The sequence below is a fragment of the Microchirus variegatus genome, assembly GCF_963457635.1.
Source record: "Microchirus variegatus genome assembly, chromosome: 3".
NCBI classification, from domain to species: Eukaryota; Metazoa; Chordata; class Actinopteri; order Pleuronectiformes; family Soleidae; genus Microchirus; species Microchirus variegatus.
Window position 1 is genome coordinate 37878339 of NC_139804.1, and position 16596 is coordinate 37894934.

Here is a 16596-nt window from a genome sequence, read left to right on the forward strand (position 1 = left end):
CACCTCCAAATCCGAGACCATAGTCCACAACCGGAAAAGGGTGGAGTGCTCTCTTCAGGTCGGGGATGAGATCCTGCCCCAAGTGGAGGAGTTTAAGTATCTCGGGGTCTTGTTCACGAGTGACGGAAAAATGGAGCGAGAGATCGACAGACGGATTGGTGTGGCGTCTGCAGTAATGCTGACTCTGCATCGGTCTGTCTTGATGAAGAAGGAACTGAGCCAAAAGGCAAAGCTCTCAATTTACCGGTCGATCTACCCTCCTATCCTCACTTATGGTCCTGGGTCTTCCCGGGAAGACCCAGGACTCGCTGGAAAGACTATGGGCCAATTCCAATTCCTATCTTAACCCTCAATCTTAACCCTCAAGCTCAACCCTTAATCTTAACTGGCCTCAAAACCAAGTGTTGAGGGTTATTTTGTCACTTAGAAATGGGACACCCCTTAAATGCAGATACGTCTTCAGACTGTGGGGGGCAGAATAACGGGAAAGCTGCGTCCAGTCTGTCAACTCCAAAAAAGAGGAAGAAGAACACATTTACGACACGATTATTTATTACGATCCGTTTGTCAGTCAAGTTATTAGGTTGTCAGTTAGTTATAAGATGATACTCATACAAATACCACAACCACGGACATATTCAGCTGACAGTAAACGATAGCAAATGATCGCTTGTCCGCATCGGCCGGCTATTGACAAAAGATCGTAAAATTAAAACAAATGTTATTATTATTATGAGTATTATTCATTACGCGACAATGACGTCAGTAATCCATAATATGGGCCTAAACTAAGATAATACAATGGTTTTCATATTTTTTATATCTCTATTAACAAAGAAAATACCTCATTGGTAGCGTACCATTTTTCTTATGGCAAAAACACACAATGCATTCTGGGTAGCCCTTGCTCCCAAGAGTGGTCTCAGAAAATCTCAATATTGAGGGCAATACAGCCCTTAAACTTGAACAACTGATCTACATTTTGGCATTGTTTGGTTTGATTCTTGTTTGACCATGTCACGCATTTTCCCTGCTTATGATGTCACGAGTCAAGCTAGTAGAAACACAACATGGCGTGTTTCCACGAGCTGGACTTGTTAATGTCACCTAAGCCACGATTATAATTATAACAACAGTAATCACAATAAGCCCATTATGCAGGACCATGATCGGAACCTAAAGAAATCACTGTTTTGCACTTTACTTGAATGTTTCTAATATTGTGTTCATGAGTGCAATAAACATTTGGATTTGTGAAAAAATTGTGCCAGAGAAACATGATCTAAATTCTAAGCAAAAAAAAAAAGAAGTGATTCACATATTTTCCAGATTTGTGCAGCCCTCTCTCACAGCATAAAAATCACAACAGCAGATATGGAAAGGATGAAAATTCATACTTTATTTCCTAAATCAAAGCTGTACACATACGTGTGTGATGAAGCTTAATGAAGTTACATGTTTTACATGAAGGATTTAAGGCTGATTATTAACCAATTTCTAAATTAACCATCAACTTTTTCATCAGAGTATTTTGTACATAGTTAAGTAGATGGTTGAGCTGTTTATGGCAGTTTAATACCACCTGGTTTTAATTGTCCCTATATGGTTTACCAATGCAACTGATTATCTAACAAAATATAACAGCAAATAAAAGACTATAGCAAACATGAAAACATTTTTTTTATGTTCTGTCACACAAGCCACAGGTGAGGCATTTTTTCAGTGCGGTGAAAAACATTTCATCCCTGAGGCCATAAATGAGAGGACTAAGACATCGCGGTGAAAGATGAAACACTATGTAGCTGAAAAACCGAACACGATGAAAGGCAATAAAATCAATGTCACTTAGAGGCGACGTTATTAAAGGATACCAAAACTGGATGAGACAGAGGAGCAGCTGGAAAGCATGAAGAGTCACCGTCCTGAGTCCTTTCCTCGATATTTTATCATCTCCTGACGCAGTTCTGGCCACTTTCAACATTTTAACGTAGCACAACATGATGATGATACACATGATGAGGAAGTAGAACTGAAACACAGCTGACCTGACGAGATCCTGCCATTTATACATAATTAAAATCTCTACAGAGCATATCTTATATTGATGGTAAAAGTCAAGAGATGCTGAAGCAAAGAAGGTGATAAAAATGACAGCATAGGGCACAGAGCTGAGTCCGTGAATGATGAGGATGACGTGTACGGTGCTGCGTGTGGAGCACAGCTCTGCGTGACGTAGGGGCATACAAACGGCCACGTAGCGCTCCAGTGTCATCGCTGTGAGAGTCACCGGTGTGACGATGAGGTACAAGAGCACACTGATGCAGATGATGCTGCACAACGAAACCCACACGGTGACTCGAAAAAAGGTGAGGATGAAAAGAAGGTCGGACACTACGAACAACCAACTGTCAGACAGTAACGTCACAGCAAAGAGGATGTAGCGAGAAGTTGTGTAGAAACACTGTTTTTTAAAGAAGGTCACGATCAGCAACAAGTTGATGCAGAGAAAAATCACCACCAGCACCTGCACAATAATGAACTTACTTTGCAGCTGCGCTGAAGTCTGACCAAACATTGAGTTGTTTGAATTCATATTGTTCTTTGAGAGAACTGTCAAAAAGTGCCTCTTATAATAAAAGTTCAGATCCTGTGTGGAGCAAGTTTCTCCAGTGAGGAGATGCTGTAGTTCTGTGCAGTTGAGTCTCCTGCTGAGCTCTGTGCAGCCTTTCTGACACAGATAATGTAAATATAACACCGAGCAATGCAGTGTTGTCCTGATCCCTCATTGGCTGTCCACAGGTCAGGTGTGTAGACCCACCAATAATTAACTTTACGCTGCTTCATAGTTCTATTATTTGTATTTATTTATTTTGTGATGTTGTAATCTTACATCACAAATCTATGATGAATCCAACAACAACAACACAAGTATCAGTGAAAACGGGTTTCCAGACAAAGCCTGTGGACCACAGAACGCTGTGTTGTATTGTAATCTCAGGCTCAGCGAGATCTCTGAAAAAACCCGGTCCGGTTACGTAAACACCGGTTCTCCGGACCAGCAGAACGTCCAGCTCTGGGAACTAGTCCGGGCTCATCCGGTTGTGTACATTGAACCGCAGAAGAAGAAGAATGTCCGTTGTGGAGGTGTTTCACGAGCGACAGTGTCTTCTGACTCTGGGTCAAAGTCATAAAAGAGACTGCGGCGGGGAGTCGTGAAGAAGCTGTTTTTAAACATTGTTAAAACAATGTTTTGATAATGAGTAGCAGTGCATCCACTGTTCCAGAGGGGGGAGCTGCGCTTCTGAGAGCGGGTGTACTTCCGGGTACTGGCCAATCACAAGACTCTGTCTTCTGGGTGAGAGAGTTGAGTCTCAAATCTCGCGGCTGGGAAACACCGTAAGAAAAGAGGATTTCTATCGGCTCCTTTACAGCAACTAGGAGGTTTTTGAGCATAAAAACAAGTTAATGTATGTAAGTAGACCTCCATAACTAACATATATGTGCAACAGGACCACTCTATGTGAGCTTTAAGCAATATTAATACATAAAGCATATTGTGTAAAGCATTAATAAGCTTGGGATGTATAAACTATTACTATAGCCATACATTTGCTCGCATGCCAAGATGTCTCACTCCAAGGTTTTCTCAAAAGTTGGCAACCCTGTAACTGGGCTGGTCATATTAGGTGTGTAATCTCACCTTGTGTTATTATCTCATTCTTTATTACTGTCAAATAGAAACAAGAAAAGTACCAGTACTCGTATGTTTGTACAATGGTTGGTGTCCAGATTTTTACCGGCTGCTTCTTACAGCTCAATAAACTACCCTCTGGAAAGGGCGACCAGAACAAGTATGGCGGACAACTTTAGTGTCTTTAAGAGGTTTTATTCTAAACACAACTCAATACACTGCTTAATAGGTTGTAAACCTGCAAAGCATACGGGTTCTGATGATCAGTTACAGATGACGACAAACAAATAAGGGGTTAGCTATATACAAGAATTGCCTTGGATGTTAAAGCTTTGATTGCGACTGCTTTGACGACAATCTCACTCTGATTCCGCACAGAACGCGCTGAACAACTGCTAGAAAGTTCTACACCTCTCACTTGGCTTCCTGGTTCTTGAACCCAAGTAAGCCACAGCAACAATTCAAACAGTTTTACAGATTGCAGATTACAATTAATCCATCAATGATAATAATTAAGGCTTAAGCAGATGTAACATTTACCTAAAGTACATAAAGTCACGTCCTTAAACAGGAACGCGCTACCTACATCAACGCACTACACATTTCACACGACGTGCATAATTAAAGGTTTGTTCCATAAACAACGTACATTGATTACATGTCAATCAGTCTAGAATGAATTAGTGTCCTCACGGTATCCTGGGGGGGGGGGGGGGGGTCTTGATCCTTAACCGAAACACCCCACCGACAGGTGGAGGGGGGGGGGTCTTGATCCACAACCGAAACACCCCACCGACAGGTGGAGGGGGGGGGGGTCTTGATCCACAACCGAAACACCCCACCAACAGGTGGAGGGGGGGGGGGTCTTGATCCTTAACTGAAACACGCCACACGGGAATTTGATCTAGGAGCACCACGTGGTGGGGACTGTTTACTTCTGCCCCTCTACTGGTGGTAGGACTACCGGCGGCCTGACATCCCTGTGGAGGATGGCGAAGGGACAATTTTCCACCCCCGCCTCTCTTGCAATGCCCGCCAGAGACTGGACAACTTAGGCAAGTTCTTACTTTCGTGTCTCGTACCACGCCTTTTGCATCGGGATATACTTCTACGACTCGCCCAAGCCCTCTGCTGGGTGAGACACCCAAGTCCACTCGGTCCCTGTGGCTGCTGCATTTGCCTGGATCTGTTCCTTATCGACATTATTTAGAAACCTATTAAGTTCCTTCAGCACCGGCCTGACGCCTACAAAATTCCCTTGATCTAACCAAAGCTTCCTTGGGTGGCCCCTGAGAGCTGTGAAGTGCTGGTACGTCTTCAAGGACCCTTCTGTTGACGGGTCTTCTACGATGTCAGCGTGTATTGCTTTTGATGCCGTACAGCTGAACACTACACCCAACACTTTCATCTTCTTCTTTCTCCGTCTAACAGTGTCTCTGATAGCGTAGGGCCCGAAGAGGTCAAGTGCCATTAACTCAAAGGGTGAGGCTGGTTCGGTTCGTTCAAGGGGGAGGTCACTCATTACCTGTCCGTATGTCCTTGCTTTGGTGTTATGGCAATGCGCTGGACACCCTGGACCTCGCCCGGAGCTGCGTTTCCGGGGGGCACGCCGGGCTCTCCCTGGCTGAAACTCTGGACTCTGCCGTAGCACCACAGCAATCCTGAGGCCTCGTCCTTGCTGACAACGAGCCTGTTAAGCTTTACAGGGAATGGGACTCCCTGTTGAGTGGCCAGGCACAGGTCTAGGAATGCAACTTTGAGTTTTTCACTGTCCGTGTTGCCTCCCACTTTGCTGGAATAGGGGCTCTCAGTGTACGAGCCAACCACTTCTCCGCTGGTGGGGGTCCATCTGGAAACATCACGTGGTGGATGATTCTAACCCTGTACCACCTGCCTCTATCCCAGGGGTTGTTCCGCCCGGCAATCTGGCTCAGTAGGACACAACGAGGTCTCCGGAGTCCTGGTGTCTCTATTTCCAATTCTTCTTCAGTGGGGTCAATTCCAGTTCCCCTCTTCTCCCCTCTCTTAGAGGAGTTAATAGGGGCCATCATTAAGGGAAACAATCCTCCTTGCACAAGGTTGTTGTCTTCTCCCCTTAGTTGATTGGGTGGCACCAGAGTCTGGGTTGGTTTTGTCTCGTCCTTCCTCCCACTTTGACCTAACCGGACCCAGGGTTTAAGGTTAAAAAAAACCCTCCTTTCAGGGTCTTTTGCACTGCTTTCAGGATCTCATCTCGGTGCTGTAGGTTGTTGTGGGAGGCGTTTTCCTCTATCACTCCTTTTTCCTCTTTGATGTCAGTGAACCGGGGTAACTTTGCGGTCTCGCGCATAGCTGCCTGTGCGATGTATACAGTGGGCTTGTCTCCCATTTTCACTTTCACGGCAGTGTGGTCCTCAATCTCATCAGACAGCGAGTCTCTCCACAAGAATTGATGCATGTAGACTTCTTGTTTTTCCAGCCACACTGAATTGTTTATCTTGGAGATGTCACCCTCCCTGAATCTGAGAAAAACCGCTCTAATGGGGTTGAGGGCATCTGGGTATTTCTCAGCAGAGGCCACCATCTCGTCAGCGGCCTTCTCGGCATCTGAACCTGGGTCTTTCTCAGCAGAGGCCATCATCTAGTCAGTGGCCTTCTTGGCATCTGAGCCTGGAGGTCTTACATGTCCCAGGGGATTATCATCATCGACGTCCAGGGTGGGTTCGGCTGATTCGGTCCCCATCTCTGGCCCGGAATTCTCATCCACCTCTGGCTTGGCGTCATCTTCAGTCTCTGCCTCAACCTCTAGTTCAGGCTCTGTCTTGACCCCAGGCCCCGGATTTGGTTCTACCTTGGCCTCTGGTTTTAGCTGGCTCAGGTCCGGGCCCTGCCCTAGGGTCAGTCGCAGTTTCACACGCTGGTTCAGTCTCAGCCTCGGCCTGAGCAAAGCTGTCCTCACTGTCACTGTGAAAGTGTCAATTCCAGGCGCTGCAGATCTCCTGGGAGAACTTTAGCCGAAATCCCAAAGGGCTCTAACTCTTCCTGACCAAGACCACACTTAATAAAGTCTACCTGCTCCTCCTCCTATACATCACCCTGTGCCCTTGGTTAGCCATTTGACCTTCAGTCTCCTCTAGGGAGCACATCAAAGGACAAGTGCCTTTGATGTGACCTGGATTCAGGATTCAGGAAATGCTTAACCTACATCCACTTCATTCAACCGACAATCCATCTGAGCAGGCAATGCTCTGATAAAATCTGCAGTCTTCCGTTGTAAACTTAATTGTAGGCCATTGCAAAAACCCAGTAACAGAGTATGTGAACACAGACTTATAGTAAACATATTTGCTGTATTAAAGCATCTAATGCACTTCACCTTTCACAGCACCTCATCCCTCTGCCACACATTACATCAAACACAAAGAGACAACAAGCTCGACAAGAAATTTGCTTTTTTCAATATAAGTAATTTAACTATAAATTGGCCCTTGAATTTCAGTCAATAGTAGACAAATGCATACAACATGACAAAACAGAATACAGATTAATTAATGCACAGAGGTTAAATTTCAGCCCATTATAAAAGTTCTATAATCTGTTTATATCAGGTCCGTCAGACATGTCTTAAAGCAGCAAACAAAATTATCAAGAAGTACACAGTATATAACTGCTATTAGTTATTAGGTAAATAGGTGGTTGGGGTGTTTAATGGCAGTTTTACGACCTCCTACTGGATATAATCTTCGATTTTGTTTCAAATGCAGCTGATTATCTAACAAAATATACAGCAATAAATGACTACAGCAAACTTAAATGTTTTTATTTTCTGTCCCACAAGCCACAGAAGAGGCATTTGTTCAGTGCATGGAGAAACATTTCATCCCTGAGGCCATAAATGAGAGGACTAAGACATCGCGGTGAAAGATTAAACACTATGTAACTGACAAACCGGACCTGTTCAAAGGCAATAAAATCAATGTGACTTAGAGTGGACGTTATTAAAGGATACCAAAACTGGATGAGACAGAGGAGAAGCTGGAAAGCATGAAGAGTCACCGTCCTGAGTCCTTTCCTCGATATTTTATCATCTCCTGACGCAGTTCTGGCCACATTCATTATTTTAACGTAGCACAACATGATGATGATACACATGATGAGGAAGTAGAACTGAAACACAGCTGACCTGAGGTGATCCTGCCATTTATACACAATTAAAATCTCTACAGAGCATATCCTGTACTGATGGTAAAAGTCAAGAGATGCTGAAGCAAAGAAGGTGATAAAAATGACAGCATAGGGCACAGAGCTGAGGCCGTGAATGATGAGGATGACGTGTACGGTGCTGCGTGTGGAGCACAGCTCTGCGTGACGTAGGGGCATACAAACGGCCACGTAGCGCTCCAGTGTCATCGCTGTGAGAGTCACCGGTGTGACGATGAGGTACAAGAGCACAACGATGCAGATGATGCTGCACAACGAAACCCACATGGTGACTCGAAAAACGGCAAAGATGAAAAGAAGGTCGGACACTAAGAACAACAAACTGTCTGACAGTAACGTCACAGCAAAGAGGATGTAGCGAGAAGTTGTGTAGAAACACTGGTTTTTAAAGAAGGTCACGATCAGCAACAAGTTGATGCAGAGAAAAATCACCACCAGCACCTGCACAATAATGAACTTACTGTGCAGCTGCGCTGAAGTCTGACCAAACACTGAGTTGTTTGAATTCATGTTGTTCTTTGAGTGAACTGTCAAAAAGTGTCTGTAGTATTTATATTTCATTCATTATAAAAGTTCAGATCCAGGGTGGAGCAGGTTTCTCTAGTGATGAGATGCTGTAGTTATGTCTCCTGCTGAGCTCTGTGCAGCATTTCTGTCATAGATGACTTCAGAGACCAGAACCATCTAAATATAACACTAAACAGTGCACAGTTGTCATGATGCCTCATTGGCTGTCACAGGTCAGGTGTAAAAATGAATGAAAAAACACATTCATTTCTGAAAACATACGTATGGGTTGTATTCTAAAAACTTACCTATGGGTTGTATTCTAAAACTTACATATGGGTCATATTCCAAAAACATATCAGTGGGTCATATTCTAAAAACATACCTATGGGTCGTATTCTAAAAACATCTATGGGTCGTATTCTAAAAACATATTTGTGGGTCGTATTCTTAAAAAAAACGTACCAATGGGTCGTATTATAAAAACATACCTATGGGGAGTATTCTAAAAATGTACCTATTAGTCATATTATAAAAATATGCCAATGGGTCGTGTTCTTAAAAAAACGTACCAATAGGACGTATTCTAAAAAAAACGTACCAATGGGTCGTATTCTAAAAACATACATATGGGTCGTATTCTTAAAAAAACGTACCAATAGGACGTATTCTAAAAAAAACTTACCAATGGGTCGTATTCTAAAAACATACCTATTAGTCATATTATAAAAATATGCCAATGGGTCGTGTTCTAAAAACATACCTATGGTTCATATTCCAAAAAACTTACCTATGGGTCGTATTCTAAAAACATAACCATGGGTTGCATTCTGAAGAGTTACCCATGGGTTGCAATCTAAAAACTTACCTATGGGTTGTATTCTAAAAACATAACCATGGGTTGCATTCTGAAGAGTTACCCATGGGTTGCAATCTAAAAACTTACCTATGGGTTGTATTCTAAAACTTACATATGGGTCATATTCCAAAAACATACCAGTGGGTCATATTCTAAAAACATACCTTTGGGTCGTATTCCAAAAACGTACCTATTAGTCATATTATAAAAATATGCCAATGGGTCGTGTTCTAAAAACATACCTATGGTTCATATTCCAAAAAGCGTACCTATGGTTTGCATTCTAAAAACATACCTATGGTTGGTATTCTAAAACCTTCGCATGGGTCGTATTCTAAAAACTTACCTATGGGTCGTATTCTAAAAACTTACCTATGGGTCTTCTAAAAACTTACCCATATGTTGTATTCAAAAAACTTAACCATGGGTTCCATTCTAAAAACTTACCTATGGGTCATATTATAAAAACATACCAATGGGTCGTATTCTAAAAACATACATATGGGTTGTATTTTTTTTTTTTTTTTTTTATTGCAATTTTTGTTCCTATTCAACAAACAAACAGTGTCTACAACACTAGACACAAAACAAAACACACAAAACATAAACTACAGCTCTTACGTGAAAAATTTACTTATGACAAAAGACAAGAGGTGGTGAATCTTACAGTACCTGAACATCGTTCAAGTCCACAGCAGACCTTTTAATAGGGTGGAGGGAAGTTCTGGACCGATATAGTCCAAAAACGGGCACCATACTCTGTGGAACTGATCTATACTGCGATGTAAAACGTTCGCAAGATATTCTAAAGGGATCAGTTCAAAAATTATTTTGCGGCATCCACAGATAGAAGGAACCTTGTCACTGACCCACAGAAAAATAATATTTTTCCTAGCTGCGAATGTTAAGTATATTATACAGTCTTGTTGACTGCTGTTTTCAGATAGTCACTTGGAAGACCTAGAATATGGGACATGGGGTCCATTTCTATATTAATATGAAAAATTCTCTCCATTTCACTTATACTTTCAACCCAATATCGTTGAAGTTTATATCAAGACCAGAAACAATGAGTTAAAGTTCCCACATCAGTTTTACACTTGAGTGTCAATTGCAACAGGCGCCTCCCGTGTGGTCGCCTGTTGCAGCAGCTCTCGCTATTTTCTAGCCTTTTTCTCTTTAAACTATGTTTTTTCCTACTTTTTTCAACTTCTTTTAAGTGTGTCTTTTTGTTTAAGCACTGTCACCATGGGCACCAAGTACACCATGCTTGTTGTGGCCCTGTTGGTGAGTTTTTTACACTTTTCGACCGTGTCAGGGGATACCGTGTGGAGTTACGGCTCCATTGTTTACAGTAGGGATCAGCTGTTAGCGATGCGCTGCACAGCTGTGCTGCCGGAGGAGCGACCCGATATTCCCCATGGGCTCAGGAGGAGAAAACGGGGGTGCCGCGCTGGAGTCCAACGCCGTGCGGGAAGGAGACGTTACAGACCTGTTCTCCCGTCCATTATTATGGGAAATGTAAGATCTCTCGCCTGATCAAATAGGTTTGATCAGGCGTCCCCCCCTCCCCCGACAGCCCTGCTGGAACCTCTTTCATCTGGATTTACCAGTACACTGCCCAACCTCCACCCCCCTCCCTTCATCTCCAAGCTCGTTCAACAACACACAACCCCCCTGCTCCAATCTGTCCTTCACACCTAACCAGGTGAGAAAAGAGCTCAAAAAGATCAAGGCGAAGAAGGCTGCAGGTCCTGATGGCATCAGCTCCAGGCTCCTCAAATCCTGTGCAGTTCAGCTGTGTGGGATAATGGGGACCATCTTCAACATGAGCCTGAAACTGGGGAGAGTACCACACTTATGGAAGACGTCCTGTGTGGTACCAGTGCCAAAAACACCGCACCCCAAAGACTTTAACAGTTACAGGCCGGTGGCACTAACATCCCACCTGATGAAGATCCTGGAGCGTCTGGTGCTGTCTCATCTGCGCCCTGTGGTGAGACCAGCGATGGACCCACTGCAATTCGCCTACCAGCCCAGCATCGGGGTGGATGACGCTGTCATCTACCTGCAGGACAGAGCTCTTTCTCACCTCGAGAAGTCGGGGAGCACTGTGAGGATCATGTTTTTTGATTTCTCCAGTGCTTTCAACACCATCCAGCCAGCATTTCTGAAGGACAAGCTGGAGCATGCAGGAGTTGATCCTCACCTCACATCCTGGATTGTGGATTATTTGACTGATCGACCCCAGTATGTGAGGACTCGGGATTGTGTGTCTGACATGGCTGTCTGCAGTACAGGGGCCCCACAGGGAACAGTTCTGGCTCCGTTCCTCTTCACCCTGTACACTGCAGACTTCTCCTACAGCTCCCCCTCCTGTCACCTGCAGAAGTTCTCTGACGACTCTGCCATTGTCGGCCTCATCACAGACGATGATGACAGAGAGTACAGAGAACTTGTTCAGGATTTTGTGGACTGGTCCCTGCGGAACCGCCTCCAGCTCAACGCGGGGAAAACTAAGGAGCTGGTGGTGGATTTCCGCAGAAGACGACACTCTCCTCCATCGCCGGTGTGCATCCAGGAAAAGGACATAGAGATGGTGACATCTTACAAATACCTGGGTGTTCACCTTAACAATAAACTGGACTGGTCTGATCATGCTGCTGCGCTCTACAGGAGGGGTCAGAGCAGACTCTACCTGTTGAGGAAACTAAGGTCTTTTGGAGTTCAGGGAGAACTCCTGAAGACCTTCTACGACTCAGTAGTGGCATCAGCCATTTTTTTACGCAGTGGTCTGCTGGGGCAGTGGCATCACAGCCGCAGACAGGAAGAGGCTGGACAGGCTGATTAAGAAAGCCAGCTCTGTCCTTGGATGTCCCCTGGAACCAGTGGAGGTGGTGGGAGAGAGGAGAATGGCTACCAAGCTATCATCTCTGATGGACAACCTCTCCCACCCCCTGCAGTCGTTCCTCCCTGCAGCTGTTAGACTGTACAACAATACTGCTCTAAGTAGACCCCCCCCCCCACACACACACACACACACACACGCTCCACTCTCCATGTGCAATATACTGTTAATTTTCATTGGTGTAATATACTGTATATATTTTTTCATAATGTACATTTTTTTTTAAGTGCAATATATTGTCATTTTTCATACTGTAAAATTTTTTATACTGTAGTTTTCTCATCAGTGCAATATCCATATCCTTATTTAATATCCTTATTTAATAGCTCAGCCTTGTTTCCTTACACTGTAGATACCATGTGCATACTGTGTATATTCTGCAGACCGGTTGTAATGTACATTCTACATTCTATTTTTAAACCTATTTTTATAGTCAGTGTTAATATCTTTATATATTGTACTTTATAGATTCTATTTCTTTTTGGTAATGCATGTTTATTATTTATTATCCTTATCCTTATCCTTATTGTCTTGCTGCTGTAACACTGGAAATTTCCCCACTGCGGGACGAATAAAGGACTTCTTATCTTATCTTATCTTATGAGATACAGAGGGGAGAGAGAGAGTGGTTGAAGAGGTGCCTGCGGTGAGGGAAAATATGTAATCTGTGTAATATCTTAATTTGTATTGCTCTTATTCGCATGCAAATCGAGATCCTTTTTGCAAGAGACCAAATGGTATTCCACTTGTCTTCGTCTATGCTCACAGACAACTCCCTCTCCCACACGTCTGACCCCCTGTGCATCAGCAGTAGAAAAAACATAACATTAAGTACACAGTAAAATGAACTCAAAGACACCTTCAATTGTTGATGAAACGGAATTCTCTCAACAGCAGATATTTCAGGGTGATCAAAAAGGGTTTGTTCGATGAATAATATAATGCCTTATTTGCAAAAAGCAAAATAAATCTTGTTTGGACAACCTGTAATTGTTGGTAAGCTGTTCAAATGACATAAGCTTATCATCTGAAAACAGGTCACTGAGGAATTAAATATTCTTATTGGACCACTGTCGAAAAAACCAGGGTCTGAAGAACTGACAACAGACAAGCCACCATGCTTTTAAAGTGTTGATTGTAACAGGATCTGCACAACAAGCTTTGATTTCTTTAAAAGTATTAAAGAACAATAGATCCCTTAATCTGCACTGAGAAAATGCATCCAAATGGAAGTTTTACCCTTAACCCAGTCGTTTACAAATCTTAAATGGGCACAAAGTTGGTAAATTTGAATATTGGGTAAGTCCAGGCCACCCATCGAACTTGGTAAATGTAATACTGCCATCTTAAGCCTGGGTCTACGCTTGCTGCAAATAAACAAGGTGAGCCACCCATTAATATCCTTCAACACCCTTTGAGAGAACAAAACAGAAATCATTTGGATAGGGTACAGTAACCTAGGCAACACATTCATTTTGACCAGAGCAATGCGTCCTAACCAGGAAACAGGAAGTGACATCCGATGCTCTAAGTCCTGCTTAATTTTACAAAATAACAGTGCAAAGTTAGCGTTATATGATTGATCAAAGGATGATGGGGTGAGGAAGATTCCTAAATACACAAACCCATTGAAGACCATTTAAAAGGAAAGGAAGGTACAGTAGTTGGTATTGTTGAAAGAGTACCAAGCGACATAGCCTGAATCTGTCAATCACATCAATAAGCCCTGGTACAGATGTTTCAGGGTTGGTCAAAAGGATTAAAACATCATATGCGTATAAGGTTATTTTATGACACAGCTGTCCTATCTCTTAACTATGTATTGTGGGTGTCACCCTTATGGCCAAAGCGAATAGGAGGGGCGATAAAGGGCAGCCCTGCATCACCCCTCTGTGAGTATTCAAATATTCAGACCCGAGTCCATTAGTAAAGACTGCTGCCTGTGGTCTAGTATAATGTTGACCCATTTAATAAAGTTCTCCCTCAAACCAAATTTGCCCAATGTGTACAGTAAAAAAGACCATTCAATTCGGTCGAATGCTTTCTGTGCAAAAAGAGAAAGCACCAGACCATTAATAGAATTTTGTTTAAAAGCTAGAATAGCTTTCAACAGACGTCTAACATTGGTAGCTGAATTCCGGCCCTTTACAAAACCCGTCTGATCTTCCTTTAGCTGAGCCAGGTAAAATATTTTCTAAATGAGAGGCCAAGATTTTAGAGAGCAGTTTCCTTTCCACATTTAGGAGGGCAATGGGCCTGTAGGATCTGCAAGAGTCAGAACACTTCCCCTTCTTTAAAATTAAGGATATATTGGCCTCCTTCAGTGTCTGTGGGAATTCTCCTTTAGTAAAGGAGTGATTGAACATGTCAAGAAGAGGATCTACAAGAATATTTTGGAATTGTTTATAAAATTCACAACAGAAGCCGTCAGGTCCTGGTGATTTCCCATTTTGTGATTTTTATTAATAGCTTTGATCACTTCAGTTTTAGTAATGGAACTATTAAGATCAGTGCTCTCCTGACAACTTTGGCAAATCCAATTGAGCAAAACATTTTTATTTAATTGTCCATCAGTTGCTCTCCATCTGGAGCTTGCTCAGAAGAGTACAGGCTTTCATAAATCAACTTTTTGTGTAAACACTTTTTGAGCGTTTTGTTTTGTTTTAATAATTAAAATAAGCACTAAAGAGAAGACAATTATTAATTCAAGTGGCTTAGAGATTACATTTCAGCCAATTAAAACAGTTCTATTATCGGTTAATGTCAGGTCAATCAGTCTTTTCCTAAAGCGGCACACAACATTTTAAGAAGTACACAGTATATACGATAGTTAGATTCCTTGTGGATTTAATCATCCATATATAGGGTTTCAAATGAAGCAGATAAGCTCAGGAACAGCAACTAAATTACTGTCGCAAACATTAAAATGTTTTTATTTTCTGTCAAACAAGCCACAGGAGAGGCATTTTTTCAGTGCAGTGAAAAACATTTCATCCCTGAGGCCATAAATGAGAGGACTAAGACACCGTGGTGCAAGATTAAACATTATGTAGCTGAAAAAACGGACATGTTGAAAGGCACTGAAATTAGTATGCATCAGAGTGGACGTTATTAAAGGATACCAAAACTGGATGAGACAGAGGAGCAGCTGGAAAGCATGAAGAGTCACCGTCCTGAGTCCTTTCCTCGATATTTTATCATCTCCTGACGCAGTTCTGGCCACATTCATTATTTTAACGTAGCAAAACATGATGATGATACACATGATGAGGAAGTACAACTGAAACACAGCTGACCTGACGAGATCCTGCCATCCATACAAAATTAAAATCTCTACAGAGCATATCTTATATTGATAGTAAAAGTCAAGCGATGCTGCAGCAAAGAAGGTGGAAAGAACAACAGCATAGGGCACAGAGCTGAGGCCGTGAATGATGAGGATGACGTGTACGGTGCTGCGTGTGGAGCACAGCTCTGCGTGACGTAGGGGCATACAAACGGCCACGTAGCGCTCCAGCGTCATCGCTGTGAGAGTCACCGGTGTGACGATGAGGTACAAGAGCACACTGATGCAGATGACGCCGCACAACGAAACCCACATGGTGACTCGAAAAATGCTTAAGATGAAGAGAAGGTCGGACACTAAGAACAAGAAACTGTCAGACAGTAACGTTACAGCAAAGAGGATGTAGCGAGAAGTCGTGTAGAAACACTGGTTTTTAAAGAAGGTCACGATCAGCAACAAGTTGATGCAGAGAAAAATCACCACCAGCACCTGCACAATAATGACCTGACTTTGCATCCGCATTCTGTTCTGACCAAACTGTGAGTTGGTCATGTTATTAAAAGTGTCTGTAATATTCATATTGTAAAATACAATTTCAGATCCAGGGTGGAGCAGGTTTCTCCAGTGATGAGATGCTGTAGTTGAGTCTCCTGCTGAGCTCTGTGCAGCCTATCTGTCATAGATGACTTCAGAGACCAGAACCATCTAAATATAACACTAAACAGTGCATGGTTATCATGATGCCGCATTGGCTGTCACAGGTCAGCTGTAAAGATGAAAAAAACACACATTCATTTATGAAAACGTACGCATGTGTCGTATTCTAGACTTACCCATGGGTTGTATTCTAAAAATTTACCTATGGGTCGTTTTCTAAAAACATACATATGGTTTGTATTATAAAAAAAACACCCATGGATCGTACCAATGGGTCGTTTTCTAAAAAAAAAAAGAAAAAACTTACCAATGGGTCTTATTCTAAAAATATATCTATATCTATCCAGATTTACTGGTTAAACCATTTTAAATATTTATGGAAATGACATAAAACGTGGTTTCTGTTCTATTTTTATTTTTTATTTTTTTAAATGGTCCTTAATTTCAGACAGTAGTTGAACAGAAAAAGACTATAATACAGAGGAAGA

The 16596-nt window shown here is 42.6% G+C and overlaps 3 protein-coding genes across 3 annotated transcripts; all 3 read right to left on the reverse strand.

Moving 5' to 3' along the window:
- Positions 1–1681: 1681 nt before the first annotated feature.
- LOC310925178 (odorant receptor 131-2-like) lies at positions 1682–2575 on the reverse strand (the record flags this gene model as incomplete). The annotated part of the gene is made up of 1 exon (XM_083887052.1): positions 1682–2575. The coding sequence occupies one exon, from the start codon at positions 2573–2575 to the stop codon at positions 1682–1684; it is 894 nt and encodes a 297-aa protein (XP_083743178.1).
- Positions 2576–6311: 3736 nt separating this feature from the next.
- On the reverse strand, positions 6312–8401 carry LOC310925179 (odorant receptor 131-2-like; the record flags this gene model as incomplete). Its single annotated transcript, XM_083887053.1, has 2 exons — positions 6312–6609; positions 7506–8401. 2 exons carry the CDS (start codon positions 8399–8401, stop codon positions 6312–6314), a joined length of 1194 nt encoding a protein of 397 aa, XP_083743179.1.
- Positions 8402–15097: 6696 nt separating this feature from the next.
- Positions 15098–15973, reverse strand: LOC310925180 (odorant receptor 131-2-like; the record flags this gene model as incomplete). The annotated part of the gene is made up of 1 exon (XM_083887054.1): positions 15098–15973. The coding sequence occupies one exon, from the start codon at positions 15971–15973 to the stop codon at positions 15098–15100; it is 876 nt and encodes a 291-aa protein (XP_083743180.1).
- Between the last annotated feature and the right edge of the window lie 623 nt (positions 15974–16596).